General features: G+C 39.4%; 1 protein-coding gene across 4 annotated transcripts in view; it reads left to right on the top strand.

Moving 5' to 3' along the window:
- Positions 1–15,996, top strand: part of LOC105475169 (transportin 1) — a 98,534-nt gene that overhangs the window by 40,272 nt on the left and 42,266 nt on the right. For all 4 annotated transcript variants that reach the window (XR_011624920.1, XM_011730201.2, XM_011730204.3 and 1 more), the window contains exons 5-6: positions 5,865–5,971; positions 10,498–10,631. Coding sequence is in view for 3 of the 4 variants with exons in the window: in XM_011730201.2 (XP_011728503.1) it covers positions 5,865–5,971; positions 10,498–10,631 (241 nt within the window). In the remaining variant the exon portion in view is untranslated. The remainder of the gene's footprint in view (positions 1–5,864; positions 5,972–10,497; positions 10,632–15,996) is intronic.

Raw genomic sequence — 15,996 nt, 5'->3', positions numbered from 1 at the left:
TACTTTTTCTTGAGCGTGCAGATTGGAGTTCTGGTTTTTTGTTTTGTTTTTTGTTTTTTGTGTGTGTGGGGTGAGGGCGTTTGAGACAGTCTCTGTTGCCCAGGCTGGAGTACAGTGGCACAGTCTTGACTCACTGCAACCCCCACCTCCTGGATTCAAGCAATTCTCCTGCCTCAGCCTCCCGAGTAGCTGTGAATACAGGCACCCGCCACCATCCCCGGCTAATTTTTGTACTTTTTAGTAGATACAGGGTTTCACCATGTTGGCCAGACTGGTCTAGAACTGCTGACCTCAGGTGATCCGCCTGCCTCAGCCTCTCAAAGTGCTGAGATTACAGGCCTGAGCCATGGTGCCTGGCTTGGAGTTATTATTTTCTGCCTAGCATAATGCATGGGATATAATTTCTTGTTTCACTTTTACAGGTAAACAAATACTTTTTGATTGTTTATGGAAAACCTAAGTGTATTTAGGATTCTAGATTTTCACTATTTTCTCCCTTGTTTTTAAATATTTGCCTTGTCAGTAATTCAGCAGCAACTTTTTAGTCTTTTCAGAGCGTTCAGCTTATTTTCAGGGGCAGTACAACTTTCTGTTAGCTTATGTAATACTGAATTAACATGCTTAGTTATAGTAACTCGTATAAATCTATTTGGAAACACACACAACTGGCTGTTGGTTAACACCATATACCAACCAATGGAAGCAGTAATAAATAGCCATACTGAAGAGGAGCTTACTAATGGGCAGACTTTAGTATACCATGGGCTTAAACAGCTAACTTTTACAATGACCTGGAAAGCTTCTGTTAATCTACCCAGGCTGGTTAAATGAAAATCAGTTAAATGAGTCAGATGCTTTCATTAAGAGTTCCTGGCTGGGCATGGTGGCTCACACCTGTAATCACAGCACTTTGGGAGTCTGAGGCGGATGGATCACCTGAGGTCAGGGGTTCGAGACCAGCCTGAGATGGTGAAACCCTGTCTCTACTAAAAATACAAAAAAATTAGCCGGGTGTGGTGGCACATGCCTGTAATCCCAGCTACTTGGGAGGCTGAGGCAGGGGAATCGCTTGAACCCTGGAGGTAGAGGTTGCAGTGAGCCGAGATCACACCATTGTTCTCTAGCCTGGGTAACAAGTGAAAATCTGTCTCAAAAAAAAAAAAAGAAGTTCCTATTTTGTCTTGTTGTGGGTTTGAAAAATATTCATCTCTTACTTACGAAGCATTGGCTCTATCACATTCCTCTAGATATTCTTGTATTAAACAGTGCCATCATTGACACTGATTTTAAATTTGATGGGTAGAGGACATTTGTGGTTTAAGAAAAAGGACTCCCTAGATTAATATACTCTTATGTACCTTAAGGCTTTACCTACTCTTGATACTGTTAAAAAGAATGGTGAGTGTGTGCCAGCCTTTTCCATTTCAGATCCAGGAGAGAAGTCCCCATACATAAGTGGAATGGGATTTGGAGGGAAGGTGGGTTTCCTCTGAGAGTTGGCAACTCAGCTGAAAGGAAAGGAGAGGATTTAGAAACTAGATATAAGATTGTTTCTTCCTAAACTGTATTTCATTATAAACCTATCTTTAAGTGCCATTTGGTCCAAACTATAATACTTTGTGTCTTTAAATTTGAAAGGTTAGAAGTAATAGTATTGGGGAGAGAAGAATTGGTTTTATCTCCCAGTGAGTACTTTCACCTTCCATAAGGTTTTTGAACATGTTTAGGAGCTGACTTTATCTTGAGAATTATTTAAGCACTTATGTATCATCTGACTTATTTTTAAACGGAGATTGGTGAAATTGACTTATGTAGGTATTTTTATTTCTTGCTGTGTATTAGTAGAATACGAAAGGTCTTTCATTTTAGTTTATGTTAAGTAGATATTTAAGTATTCTAATTGTGAGGGACCATTGTAGTTTTCAGTGTAGAAACAGCTTTTATTTAGTTGCTTTACTACAGATGAAGGAGCTTCAAACATAACTGCAGTGTATTTTCAAATGACATGATGTCTAGGATTTCATAAAAGAGCAATTAGGAATGTTAAGGTGGTTGTGGGTAGAAGTATGGATAAAACAACATTGACCATGTATTAATGATTGTTGAACCTAATTAATGGATACATTTAGTTCATTGTATTTTTCTATTTTTATGTATATATGTGAAATTTTCTATTTTAAAAAGTCTGTAATGTTAACTAGATAAAACAGCTATGAGCTTGAAATAAGTTAGCTAAAAATGAGTTCATTTTTGTCCCTCCTCCCTTCACACACCCCTTCCAGCTATATGTATTAGTGAAGGTGGTGAAAGGTGTGATTGACAGATTCTTCCCAAAGAGGGGAGAAATAATTTTGGGGGCACAGCATTAAGACTCTAAAGTATTGGCCAGGTGCGGCGGCTCACGCCTGTAATCCCAGCACTTTGGGAGGCCAAGGCGCAGGCATCACGAGGTCAGGAGGTCGAGACCATCCTGACTGACACGGTGATACCCCGTTTCTACTAAAAATACAAAAAATTAGCCGGGTGTGGTGGCGGGCATCTGTGGTCCCAGCTACTCAGGAGGCTGAGACAGGAGAATGGCATGAACCCGGGAGGTGGAGTTTGCAGTGAGCCAAGATCGCGCCACTGCACTCCAGCCTGGGCTACAGAGCAAGACTTCGTCTCAAAAAAAAAAAAAAAAAAAAAAAAAAAAAACCACTCTAAAATATTTCATAATTTTGTTGTTTTGTTTGTTTTGCTTCAGGAAAATTGATGAGTTTATTTAAACACATTGGTGCTTTCCAACAAATCTGGGAAGGTGGTTGTTTTTTTAATAACCTAAATTGCCTAATCTTTGTTTACATGAGAAAAAGATGTAAAACACTTCCAGGAACATATTTTGTAAGTGAAATAATTTTTTGGGGTTTCTGAAAATCATTTCTAAGAATTGGCAACAGGCTTTTCATCAATTAGTAACCTTCACAGAAAATTCTTGGTGTATGTATAGTCATGCAAGTACTCCGACTCTGCATTATCAGTTAATGTAGGACTCTGTTCCTCTAGACCCGAGTTTTCCAACCTCAGCACTTAACATTTTGGACTGGATAATTCTTTGTTGTTGGGCTATTTTGTCTGTGCGCTACAGGATGTTAATCAGCACACCTGACCTGTACCCACTAGGTACCAGTAGCAGCCACATACCCTGTTGTAACAACCAAAAATGTCCCCAGACCATGTCACGTGTTGGGGTCAGGGAGTGCCTGACTGAGCTCCTTAAGGGCAAGGACCATGTGTTATTTTTGTATTTCTTAGCACCTATTAATAATATTTACAATACTTAAATATCTTAATTAAAAGATTACTGATTATAAAAATAGACTTGCAGCTTTGGCTTTAAAAATTTTTATTAACCTTAACAATACATGTTGGGAGTCTTACCAAGGAAGTCTGTTTGGAAGGGACCACATCTTAATGACTGTTGGGTAATTCATTAGATGAGGTAAAGATGTTTCTCTTGTTTAGAGAGTATATAGTTTGTTTGTAATTTTATTATTTCAATGAATATTCTCTTGTATGTGTTTGTACATCTACAGGCAAATTTCTGTAGGATTAATTCGTGTAAGTGGCATTATTGGGTCAAAGTGTGTTTAAACTTTTTAAGATTTTAGTAGTTGTTGCCAAGCACACTGATTTCATTCCTGTATTTCTTGTAAATACTGAGAAATATGTGTCACTTCCCACTTTTTGCAGCTGTGCTAGGTATTAGATGCTTCTTCATGTGTGGGTGAGATGATGGGTGCAGGTAAGTTTGTTAGTACATCAACATTCTTTAGTGTTCTGCTAACAGAAGTAATGAATGTGAGCAGTTCGTTAGTACCAAGTTGTAGATTGGGTTTAATTGTTGTGATTTATTGCTTGTTTGTAGTCTTTTTTAAGTCATGCTTGGTTTCTTTTAGACAGATTCAGATCTTTCTCATTCCCTTAGTTCTTTTATATTTTAACTTTAGGAAAGACTAATTTGCAGGAAGGATCAGGTCTTGCTGCTTTTGGATCTTAATGGAAGGCTATTTTATTAAGTAAGGGCTATATCTTGAAAATGCTATCAGTACATTAATTCTTACTATACAATTTAATTTTTGTGTGTGTGAAGAGTAAATTTGCCAGGAGCTTTACTTTCTAGATTCTTTTTTAGTTCTTTATCATTGGAAGTAACCTTCTCAAAACTAAAGGTAGAAAATTTATAGAAACAGTAATATTTGCTGTTCAGTAATAGTCATTGAGTGTTTACTAGATGCCAGGCATTTTGTATATATCCAGTTGAATTTTCAAAATAACCCTATGAAGAGTTTCCCTTTTTCCTTTTTGCACACTCATATTTTGCAGCTTAGAATGCATATAATTTTTCTGTTGTCAAGAGTTTATACTCTTCTGGCACTGAAAGATCCATAATCACTAAGCATATTATATCACTAATATGTTTACTAAGGCAGAAAAAAATGTTAACACAAAACCTTTCTGTTGTCCTTGTGTTTGTATTAACACAAAACTTTCCTTACGTTTGTGTGTATTTGCATAATACATTGACTATCACAACTCAGCTGCACAACACAGTTGAGATAATCTGTTCAGTCAGAACAACATGATCAGTGAGCCTGGGCCACCCAGCCTCCAAGATCGCCTCTCTAGCGACTCATTCTTGATCCAGTAAGTGGGAACTGTTTTAGGAGTATGTAGCCTGCCTACATGAGGGAGAGTGTTGTAAGCAGTGAAACATGTAGAATTATTCTCAAGTGATGCTTATCCACTTAAGTTTTTCCTACCATGTTCCTTGTCTCTGGTTCCAGATTAAGTCAGGGAGCTATTTTTAGCCTCTTAATGTGTCTTTTATTTGAACCTAACAGACTCGTAAGTTCATCACCCAGTGTTAAGTGCTGCTAACATTTTGGTATACTTTCTTTCTACTGTTCCGTATGGATAAATCAGAATTATTATTTTTTTCTTTTGAGACAGAGTTTCACTCTTGTTGCCCAGACTGGAGTGCAATGGCGTGATCTCGCCTCACTGCAACCTCCGCCTCCTGGTTTCAAGCGATTCTCCTGTCTCACCCTCCTGAGTAGCTGGGATTACGGGCATGCGCCACCATGCCCGGCTAATTTTGTATTTTTAGTAGAGATGGAGTTTCTCCATGTTGATGAGGCTGGTCTCGAACTTCCAACCTCATGTGATCCACCCTCCTCAGCCTCCCAAAGTGCTGAGATTATAGGCATGAGCCACCGTGCCCAGCCATTAGAATTAATTTTAATTGGTGGAACTATTCTTGGTAGTATGGCAGAAAAAGAAGTTGCAGTTTTATACTTGGTAAATTTAACTCAAAAACCCTTAGAGGGTGAAATGTTGAAAAACAGTATTAGAAACAGATCTGGTTTCTGTGAGGTTTTTTCCCCACAAGATATGCAATGGTGATATGGGTGTCATCGGTGAGGGTTACTAATTTTTTTTGACACAGGGTCTCACTCTGCCTGGGCATGAGTGCGGTCTCGTAATCATGGCTCATTGCAGCCTTGACCTCCTTGACTCGGGTGATCCTCTCACTTCAGCCTCCTGAATAGCTGGGATCACAGGCGCATATCATCATGCTCATCTGATTTTCTTGTATTATTAGTAGAGACGGGGTTTCACCGTGTTGCCCAGGCTGGTCTGGAATTCCTGGGCTCAAGAGATCTACCCACCTAGGCCTCCCAGAATGCTGGGATTACAGGCATGAGCCACCACATCTAGCCAAATGTTATTATTTACATAAAGTGTGTTTGTACATACAGTTACTCACATGGCAATACCTAACATAATGCTGTTGGATTTCCTAAAGAAGTGTGTTTTCGTTCAAGGTATTTTGATCACAACTATAGCCTCCAAGGGAGAATTGCAGAATTGGCCTGACCTCTTACCAAAACTCTGTAGCCTGTTGGATTCTGAAGATTACAATACTTGTGAGGTAAGGATATTGGTTTCATATATAATTGGTTTTTTTCTATTTTTCTTGTCATGTTATGTATTAGCAGCTTTGGGGGAAAATAATTCCTACGAAACATATAGCTTCTCAAAACTTAGAAACCTAAAGTTACCTTTGTGTTATATTACATTTGTAAATCATTTATTTTTCTGTAAAAACTTACATTATAAACCTCTTTTACTATATTTCATACAAGGATGTATCTTGTTTTTCTGTGATAAAATTATTCTTGGATGTATACGTATGTAATAAACAGTTTGTGTCAAGCTTAATCAGTTAAAGATAGACTGAAATTTACCAAATTCCTGGACCTTGAGTACTTTTTAAACTTCTCTAAATTGTTTTTATGCCTCTTATGTGATATCTAAGGGATGCTGAACTTGTGCTTTTGTCGTTTTTTTGGTGGTTTTTGTTTTTGTTTTTGTTTTTAAAGACAGGATCTCACTCTGTTGCCAGGCTGGAGTGCAGTGGCACCATCATAGCTCAACCTCCTGGGCTCAAACAATTCTCCTACATCAGCCTCCCAGGTAGCAGGGACTATAGGCATGTGCTACCATGCTAGACTAATTTTTTCTTTTTTTTGGTAGAGATGGGGTCACGCTGTTGTTCAGGCTGACCCCGAACTCCTGAGCTCAAGCAGTTCTCCAGCCTCAGCTTCCCAAAGTGCTGGGATTACAGGCATGAGCCACTGCACTTCACTAAACTTGTCTTCATTTTTTTGTTTTTTTGTTTGTTTCAAACAGAGTCTCGCTCTGTTGCCTAGGCTGGAGTGCAGTGGCATAATCTCAGCTCACTGCAACCTCTGCCTCCCAGAATCAAGTGATTCTCCCACCTCAGCCTCCCGAGTAGCTGGGATTATAGGCATGAGCCACCACGCCTGCCTAATGTTTTTGTATAGATGGAGTTTTTAGTATAGATGGAGTTTCCCCATGTTGGACAGGCTGGTCTTGAACCCCTGGCTTCAAATGATCCACCTGTCTCAGCCTCCCAAAGTGTTTGGATTACAGGTTTGAGCCTCTGCACCAGACCATTGTCTTAGTTTTAGTTTTAATTTTTTTTTTTTTTTTTTTTGAGACGGAGTCTCGCTCTGTCACCCAGACTGTTGTGCAGTGGCCGGATCACAGCTCACTGCAAGCTCCGCCTCCCGGTTCACGCCATTCTCCTGCCTCAGCCTCCTGAGTACCTGGGACTATAGGCGTCCGCCACCTCGCCCGGCTACTTTTTTGTATTTTTTAGTAGAGACGGGGTTTCACCATGTTAGCCAGGATGGTCTCCATCTCCTGACCTCATGATCCGCCCATCTCGGCCTCCCAAAGTGCTGGGATTACAGGCTTGAGCCACCGCGCCCGGCCTGTCTTAGTTTTAATCATATGTTAACTCTGACCTGTGGGTGTTCTTTGCCACTGATTAGATCACTAGCATCCTTTTCGTTTGGGGAGAGAGAATGATTTCTCATGGTTAGTGGATACTGTAAGTATCTATTAGCAGGCTTCCAATTTGGGTGGAAATCTATTTTATGTGGAAACCATATTCCGTGTCTTGACTCTATAAAGCAGTGACTCCTCTACCTCTCAGAGAGCGGAGATTGAAGGCAGGGCAGGCACAGGAATAACCTGTCAACAACCAAAAAAAACCCACAGGAATAACCTAACCTAAAAGGGAAAGAAAACCGATCGGGCATGGTGGCTTACACCTGTAATCCCGAGGCCTAGCTGGGTGGATTGCATGAGTTCAAGACCAGCCTGGGCAATGTGGTGAAACCCTATTAGAAAAAATTGGTGAGGTGTGGTGATGTGCGCATGTGGTCCCAGCTACTCAGGAGGCTGAGGTGGGAGGATCACTTTAACCTGTGAGGTGGAGGCTGCAGTGAGGTGAGATCACACCAGTGCACTCCAGCCTGGGTGACAGAGCAAGACCCTATCTCCAGAAAAAAATACACCTAAGGTGGTTTTAGGACATGGCAGTTTGTTGCCCAACAGGTGGATACAGGGAAATAGAGAAGATAGAGAGAGGGGGAGTTAGCTAAGTACTGCTTAAAGCCACTTTTCTTGCTCCTTGAAAGAAAAAGAAAAATTATTCGTTCCCATATACATAAAAATGCTTTGGGGCCAGGTGTGGTGGCTCACACCTATAATCCCAGCACTTTGGGAGGCTGAGGCAGGCGGATCTTTTGAGTCAGGAGTTTGAGAGACCAGCCTGACCAACATGGTGAAACCCCATCTCTACTGAAACACAAAAATTAGCCAGGCATGGTGTCGAATGCCTGTAATCTCAGCTACTCGGGAGGCTGAGTCAGGAGAATCACTTGAACCCAGGAGGCAGGGATTGCAGTGGGCCGAGATTGCGCCACTGCACTCCAGCCTGGGCAACAGAGCAAGAATCCATCTCAAAAAAAAAAAAAAAACTTTGGAAATACACTGATAAGATTACAGAAAAGCTAAGTAAGTAATCATGTGACAGTTGATTGCATTTAAATAGTGCTTTGGTGTGATGGTAGTAACATAAAAGAAGATCAGGCCAGGCGTGGTGGCTCACACCTGTAATCCCAGCACTTTGGGACGCTGAGTCAGGCGGATCACAAGGACAGGAGATGGAGACCATGCTGGCTAACAAGGTGAAATCCCATCTCTACTAAAAACACAAAAAATTAGCCGGGCGTGGTGGTTGGCTCCTGTAGTCCCAGCTTACTCAGGAGGCTGAGGCAGGAGAATGGCTTGAACTTGGGAGGCAGAGCTTGCAGTGAGCCGAGATTGTGCCACTGCGCTCCAGCCCAGGCGACAGAGCAAGACTCCGTCTCAAAAAAAAAGATCAAAATTTTCAGCAAGCACTTTCGAAGAATAGAAAATTTAAGCTGCAGTAATTGTGAAATTGTTGAGCTGGTGTACTACATAGAAGTCATACTGTAAATAAACAATATTCCCATCCATCTGCACTAAAGATAGTGGTTTTCCAGATGTTGGTATGTAGTGATAGCTAAATGTTTGTTCTTATTTGAAATTTTTAATTGCCACATGGGTAACAAGTTCACATTTAATTTGATGTAATAGGGTTTCAGAAGTAAAGTTTTTTTTTAAAAAAAAAAAAACCTTAATAATTAAATATGACTATTTTGGCATGACAATTAAAATTCCTAATATTTAACGCATATTAAATTGAAGACTGAAATTTAATATATTGATTAAATTTTAGACTTAAAAATATTTTCAGATTTAATATTTTTAAGATATTATAAAATCTGAAAGGATGTTGAGTAATTTCCTTAAAGGATTTTACCTTCTGTTGGACACGTTAAAACTGTACTATGGAGAATAAGCATCAAGTTGCTGCTGATGGAATTATATAATATAAACAGTAAAGTAGGTGGGTGGGTAACTAGTAGGTTATATGTTACGTGCAAAGGCTCTGGATTTTCCCTTTTAGTATTAAAATGGTTTTAGGAAAATGGTCGCCAATTTGCATTGCCTGCCCTTGCAACAGATTTTGTCACCAGTTACCCGGTGAATACTTTTATATGTAAGTAACTTTACTTTTTTGAGGCAGAGTTTTGCCCTCTCACCCAGGCTGGAGTGCAGTGGTGCGATCTTGGCTCACTGTACCCTCTGCCTCCAGGATTCAAACGATTCTCATGCCTCAGCCTATGGAGTAGCTGGGATTACAGGCATGCATCACCACACCCAGCTAATTTTTTTGTTTTTAGTAGAGACGGGGTTTCACCATGCTGGCTAGGCTGGTCTCAAACTGCTGACCTCAGGTAATCTACCTGCCTCGGTCTCCCAAAGTGCTGGAATTACAGGCTTAAGCCACCGCACCGGCCTAAGTAACTTTTTAATGGTATTAATGACCTCTCTGTGCTTCAAAAAGAAAAGTATTATGGTGATTACTCTTCTATGTAAATGTAGTTTTATATTTAATTTAAACAAACTGGTATTTACTTCTCCTGCCAACCAAAATATCCTCCACTTCTAAGTCATTTAGTGCTAAAACTAAAATATACCCTTGAATTTTAACTGAGATGTTTACATACTCGATGATATTATAATTTGTTTTAAAATTGAATATTAGGGCAGGCGTGGTGGCCCATGCCTGTAATCCCAGCTCTTTGGGAGGCCAAGGCAGGCAGACCAGCTGAAGTCAGGAGTTTGAGACCAGCCTGGCCAACACGATGAAACCCCATCTCTACTAAAAATACAAAAATTAGCCAGGCACAATTGCAGGTACTTGTAATCCCAGCTACTCAGGAGGCTGAGGCAGGAGAATCACTTGAATCCAGGAGGCAGAAGTTGCGGTGATGCGAGATTGCGCCACTGCACTCCAGCCTGGGCGAAAGAGCAAGACTCTGTCTCAAAAAAAAAAAAAAAAAAAATTGAGCGATTAAATTTACAGATTTTATAAGGCATTTTATGTGGGCTGAGAACATTAATCCATACAAATTAGTCAGCATTCTTCAGCTTGTTTTCATATGGCTTCATTTTTAACAAATTCGAATAATTTAAATGTGTCTCTTACAGGGAGCATTTGGTGCCCTTCAGAAGATTTGTGAAGATTCTGCTGAGATTTTAGATAGTGATGTTTTAGATCGTCCTCTCAACATCATGATTCCCAAATTTTTACAGTTCTTCAAGCATAGTAGTCCAAAAATAAGGTACTTATATTGCCAGTACTAATTCATTAACTCTGATATAAACCTGACCATTACCTTAGTTTTCATTACTTGGTATTTTTGAGATTAGCAAAAGATATTGGATGTTCCAGAGAGGTGAACTTATGTAATTGAAATTTACTACTTCAGTAACAAAACCTGTGAAATGTTGATTGTGAGGAAATTTTCGTTAAACGTGATAAAAGTTCTCTGCCTTTTACAGTAGTTAATTATATTTGTGGTAGTTAACAGGCGTCTTCTAACTTGCTTTATTTAAGGCCGAGATTAGTTGTGGTTTTTTTCTTTTCAGCTTTGATTTTAGAATTGGGGTACATATATATGCAGGTTTGTTACAAAGTCCTATTGCGTGATGCTGGGGGTTTAGAGTACAAATGAATCCATCACCTAGGTGGTAAGCATAGTACCCATTAGCGAGTTTGGCCCTCTCCCTCCCCCTTCTTGTATTCCCCAGTGTCTGTTGTTCCCATCTTTACCTCGATGTGTACCCAGTGTTTAGCCCCCACTTATAAGTGAGAACATGCAGGTATTTGGTTTTCCATTATTGTAACATTATAATAATAATGTTATTTCTGGCATAGTTAACAAGAGCTCGCGTTTCCACGATGTTTCCCCCTTTTAACATTTTAACTAAGATAATGCAAATGTAGTAATATACGTACTTCACATTTTGTGACTGATTCTCAGTAATTGAAAAAACAGCTGGGCCTGGTGGCTCATGCCTGTAATCCCAGCACTTTGGGAGGCCCAGGTGGGTGGATTGCTTGAGCTCAGGAGTTTAAGACCAGCCTGGGCAATGTGGCGAAACCCCATCTGTACAAAAAATATAAAAATTAGCTGGGCATGGTGGCACACACCTGTGGTCCCAGCTACTTGGAGGGCCGAGGTGGGAGGATTGCTTAGGACGATGAGTTTGCAGTGGGCTGAGATTGTACCACTGCACTCCAGCCTGGGCAACAGAGCGAGACCTTGTCTCAAAAAAGAAAAACAGAAAAATCCAAAAACCATATTTCTGGTAATTGATACACCATTGCTGGATATTATTCATAAATATTTTTTCACGGTTTTTATTTTGTAGATGGTCATTTGATTAAAACATTAGGTAAAGTTGAGCAATTCAGAAATATTTCACCTAAAATCACAGCACTTTGGGAGGCTGAGGCAGGAGGATTGCTTGAGGCCAGGAGTTAGAGACCAGCCTGGGCAACATAGCAAGACCCTTTCTCTACAAAAAATAAGTTTAGAAAATTAGCTGAGTGTAGTGGGGTGTGTGCCTATAGTCCTAGCTACTCTGGAGGCTCAAGCGGGAGAATCACTTGAACCCAGGAATTCAAGGCTGCAGTGAGCCGCTGTGCTCTAGTCTGAGTGATAGAATAAGACCCTGTCTGCAAAAAAAAAATTCCATTCCGTTAATGTTGATTCATACCCATTTGAGATTCTGTTGTACAGAAAAAAAAAGCATTCTTCATTTTAATGTATATTTGGGTAAGTAACTGTCTGCTACAAATATATACTAAATGTATCATCCATCTTTAACGTGATCTTATTCTACATTATTTAATACCTTATTAATGTAGTTTAACTGGCATTTACTATGTACTCTTAAGCATTCTTCCCTCTCAACATAACTGTTGGACTTCAAGAAAATAGAATTAGAGTATAGGAAACTACACTGTATTGCCTAGTTCTATAGGTGATGACTAAACAATTTAAAAATAAGAACCATTTTATCAGACTTGAGGTACTCAGAATTGAATTATTATTCTTAGTTGAAGACATTCTCATCATGGCCTACTCGTATTTAGCCTTTAGTTATATATTAGTTATTTTTAATAACATAAGCAGTCAGATCCACCACCTGAAACAAAATGAAGACCTTGACAACAGTCTACATCTAAACCCCAATTTCATACTTTCCTTACATTTCTTGATAATTTTATTGCATGCATATGCAAAGGGTGTTATATATCTTAGTTTTTAGCATTATAAGAACTGCACAGTACTGAATGTAGACATAGGCAACTTTAATATTATGTCATTAAGATTCATCTGTACTGAATCAATATAGCTCATTTTGACTCCTGTAATACTCCATTGCATGACAATTAGCGTATTTTTTAAGTGTTGCCAATCAAATAGCTATTTGGTGTTTCATTATGGTCTTGATGATACTCTTTACTATCATTAATGATGTTGAAGATCTTGTATGTTTATTGCCTTTATCTTGTTCTTGTCTTTTGTCCTTTTTTCTACTAGGTTATTTGTACTCCATTGATTTACAGGAATTCTCATCCTTTATCGGTTATGTGTGTAGAGAATATCTTAATCCCTTTTTGTCTTTACTAAGAGTTTAAAATGTTAAGGGCTCTTTGACATTTAAGAGCTTAATATATCTGGCATTTGTGGGTGTGTGCTATGAGAGAAATATTCTGTCTTTTCCATTTAGGTAACTTTTTCTTGTTGTCACATTTATTTTATAGTCCCTTCCTTTTCCTCATCAGTTTAAAATGTCACCTGTGTTACATGCTTAGTTATATGTGTGCGTAGGTCTATTAATGGGCCCTCTATTTTATTCCATTGCTGTTTCATGACTAAAGCTTCAAATTGAATTCTGGTATGTCTTAGAGCAAAAATTGGAGCGTTTGAGGCTTTTTTCTTTTTTTTTTTAACAAATTGTAGTTACTTAAAGTTTAGGCTGGGGGCGGTGGATCACCTGAGGTCAGGAGGTTAAGACTAGCCTGGCCAACATGGTGAGACCCTGTTTCTACTAAAAATACAAAAAATTAGCTGGACATGGTGGCAGGCGCCTGTAATTGTAGCTACTCAGGAGGCTGAGGCAGGAGAATCACTTGAACCCAGGAGGTGGAGGTTGCAGTGAGCCGAGATCGCACCATTGCAACTCCAGCATGGGCAACGAGCAGAACTCCGTCTCAAAATAAAAAAAGTTTATGACATATTGCAGTGAATTTCTACACAGCAAGGAAAGAGTTGTACAAACAGCTCAAACTATATAAAGATAATTTTTCCGTATTTTTATTGTGTTCTGGGATATCTCAACTTGAAAAAAATTTTGTTTGACGTTACTCCTATTTATAAGTTAAATTTACATTCTGTCCCAAAATGGAATGAAAATAAGGCCTACAGTTTTACAACATATAAATTTGGCAGAACTTGTAAAATAATCATAAACGGCAGGGCATAGTGGCTCACACCTGTAATCCCAGCACTTTGGGAGGCCAAGGCCAGTGGATCACCTGAGGTTAAGAGTTTGAGACCAGCCTGGCCAACATAGCAAAATCCTACCTCTATTAAAAATACAAAAGTTAGCCTGGCATGGTGGCATACACCTGTAATCCCAGCACTTTGGGAGGCCGAGGCCAGTGGATCACCTGAGGTTAAGAGTTTGAGACCAGCCTGGCCAACATAGCAAAATCCTACCTCTATTAAAAATACAAAAGTTAGCCTGGCATGGTGGCATACACCTGTAATCCCAGTTACTTGGGAGGCTGAGGCAGGAGAATCACTTGAACCCAGGAGGCAGAGGTTGCAGTGAGCTGACATTGCGCCACTGCACTCCCTCCTGGGTGACAGAGTGAGTTTCAATCTCAAAAATAAATAAATAAAACAACTTCTTTAAAGAGTTTTACCTTATAAAAATATATGTTGAAGAAAAGCTAAAAATCAGAATTTGACCTGAAATATGTAGACTTTCGGGATGAGATACTAGAATTGAAAATATACATGATTTAGCAGAATTACTCGGAGCTTACTAAATATCTCAGTTGCTTCTAGGGGGAATATTTTCTTATAATCTCTAAGAAAGAGATCATATTGGAAAAAAAATTCATTCTTCACAAACAAATGCCGTTTATGTGGTATCAGATCTAATTAACAAGTTGGTATTGATTATGAATACGTGACGTGAGTAATTATTCTGCCTTTGTTATTGCCTTTGATCACCAGAAATCAATACAAGGAAGTTTTATTTTTATATACACAGATATCCATAGCATTCCAAGTTTGTCATCTGTATTTCTGGCCTACATCTGATTCCTTTTATTGGGAAATGATATTTAGAGCTTACAGTAGGACAGTAGGAATGCCTTTTCTCTTCCTTATACATTCTAGAATTGTCAAGTTTTATGAAAAATCTTGGAATTTACATTGGAATAACGTTAAATCTATAGATCAATTTAGGAGAAATAGTCATTTTCACAATACTAATTGCTGCTGCTTTTTTTTTTTTTTTTTTTTTTCCAAGACGGAGTTTCGCTCTTGTCTACCAGACTGGGGTGCAGTGGCATGATCCCTGCTCACTGCAACCTCCACCTCTCGGGTTCGAGCGATTCTCCTGCCTCAGTCTCCCAAGTAGCTGGGATTACAGGCACATGCCATCACTCCCAGCTAAATTTTTTTATTTTTAGTAGAGATGGGGTTTCATCATGTTGGCCAGCCTGGTGTCAAACTCCTGACCTCAGGTGATCCGCCTACCTTGGCCTCGCAGAGTGCTGGGATTACAGGCGTGAGCCACTGTGCCTGGCAATTGCTTGTTTTTAATAAAGTTTTATACTTTTCTTTTTAGAGGCCTTGAGCATATTATATTAAATGTATTCCCAGGCACTTGGTCTTCTGATACTATAGTAAATGGTAGCATTTAAGTTTTTCTAGTTTTTTTCTTCATTGCTGATGTACAGAAACTATATTAAACTTCTAAAGAAAGCATGTCAAACTGTTACTTTTAATTTAAAATGTAAATCCTGACTGTTCCCAAGTTTCTGAAAATTATTTGGGGAAGCTAGTAATAGGTGCCTCTGGAGGCTGGGGATAGGATAAATTTCTGCCTTTTAAATTTAGCCTCACATGCACACACAAAAAAATGCAAGTTAAAAGGGCCTTAATTTAAAGGCCCTGTAAAATACTTTATCGTATTTTTTTTCCATTTGTTTATTATGCCAAGTACTTAACATATATATTAGCTCATTTAGTTTAATCCCCCCAACAAATGGATGAATTGTAGGTGGTGGTGGTGGTGGTGGTTGTTTTCGAGACAGAGTTGTGGTTGTTTTCGAGACAGAGTTTTGTTTGTTTGTTTGTTTGTTTGTTTTTTGAGACTGAGTCTCCATCGCCCAGGCTGGAGTGCAGTGGCACGATCTTGGCTCACTGCAACCTCCGCCACCCATGTTTGAGAGATTCTCCTGCCTCCTACCTCAGCCTCCCAAGTAGCTGGGATTACAGGCATGCACCACCAGGCCTGGCTAATGTTTGTATTTTTAGTAGAGGCAGGGCTTCGCCATGTTTGCCAAGCTGGTCTCGAACTCCTGACCTCAAGTGATCCACCTGCCTCGGCCTC

Source organism: Macaca nemestrina, chromosome 6 (genome assembly GCF_043159975.1).
Source record: "Macaca nemestrina isolate mMacNem1 chromosome 6, mMacNem.hap1, whole genome shotgun sequence".
Lineage (NCBI taxonomy): Eukaryota > Metazoa > Chordata > Mammalia > Primates > Cercopithecidae > Macaca > Macaca nemestrina.
The sequence above is the reverse complement of the archived record's forward strand: the minus strand, read 5'-3'. Positions and strand labels throughout refer to the sequence as shown.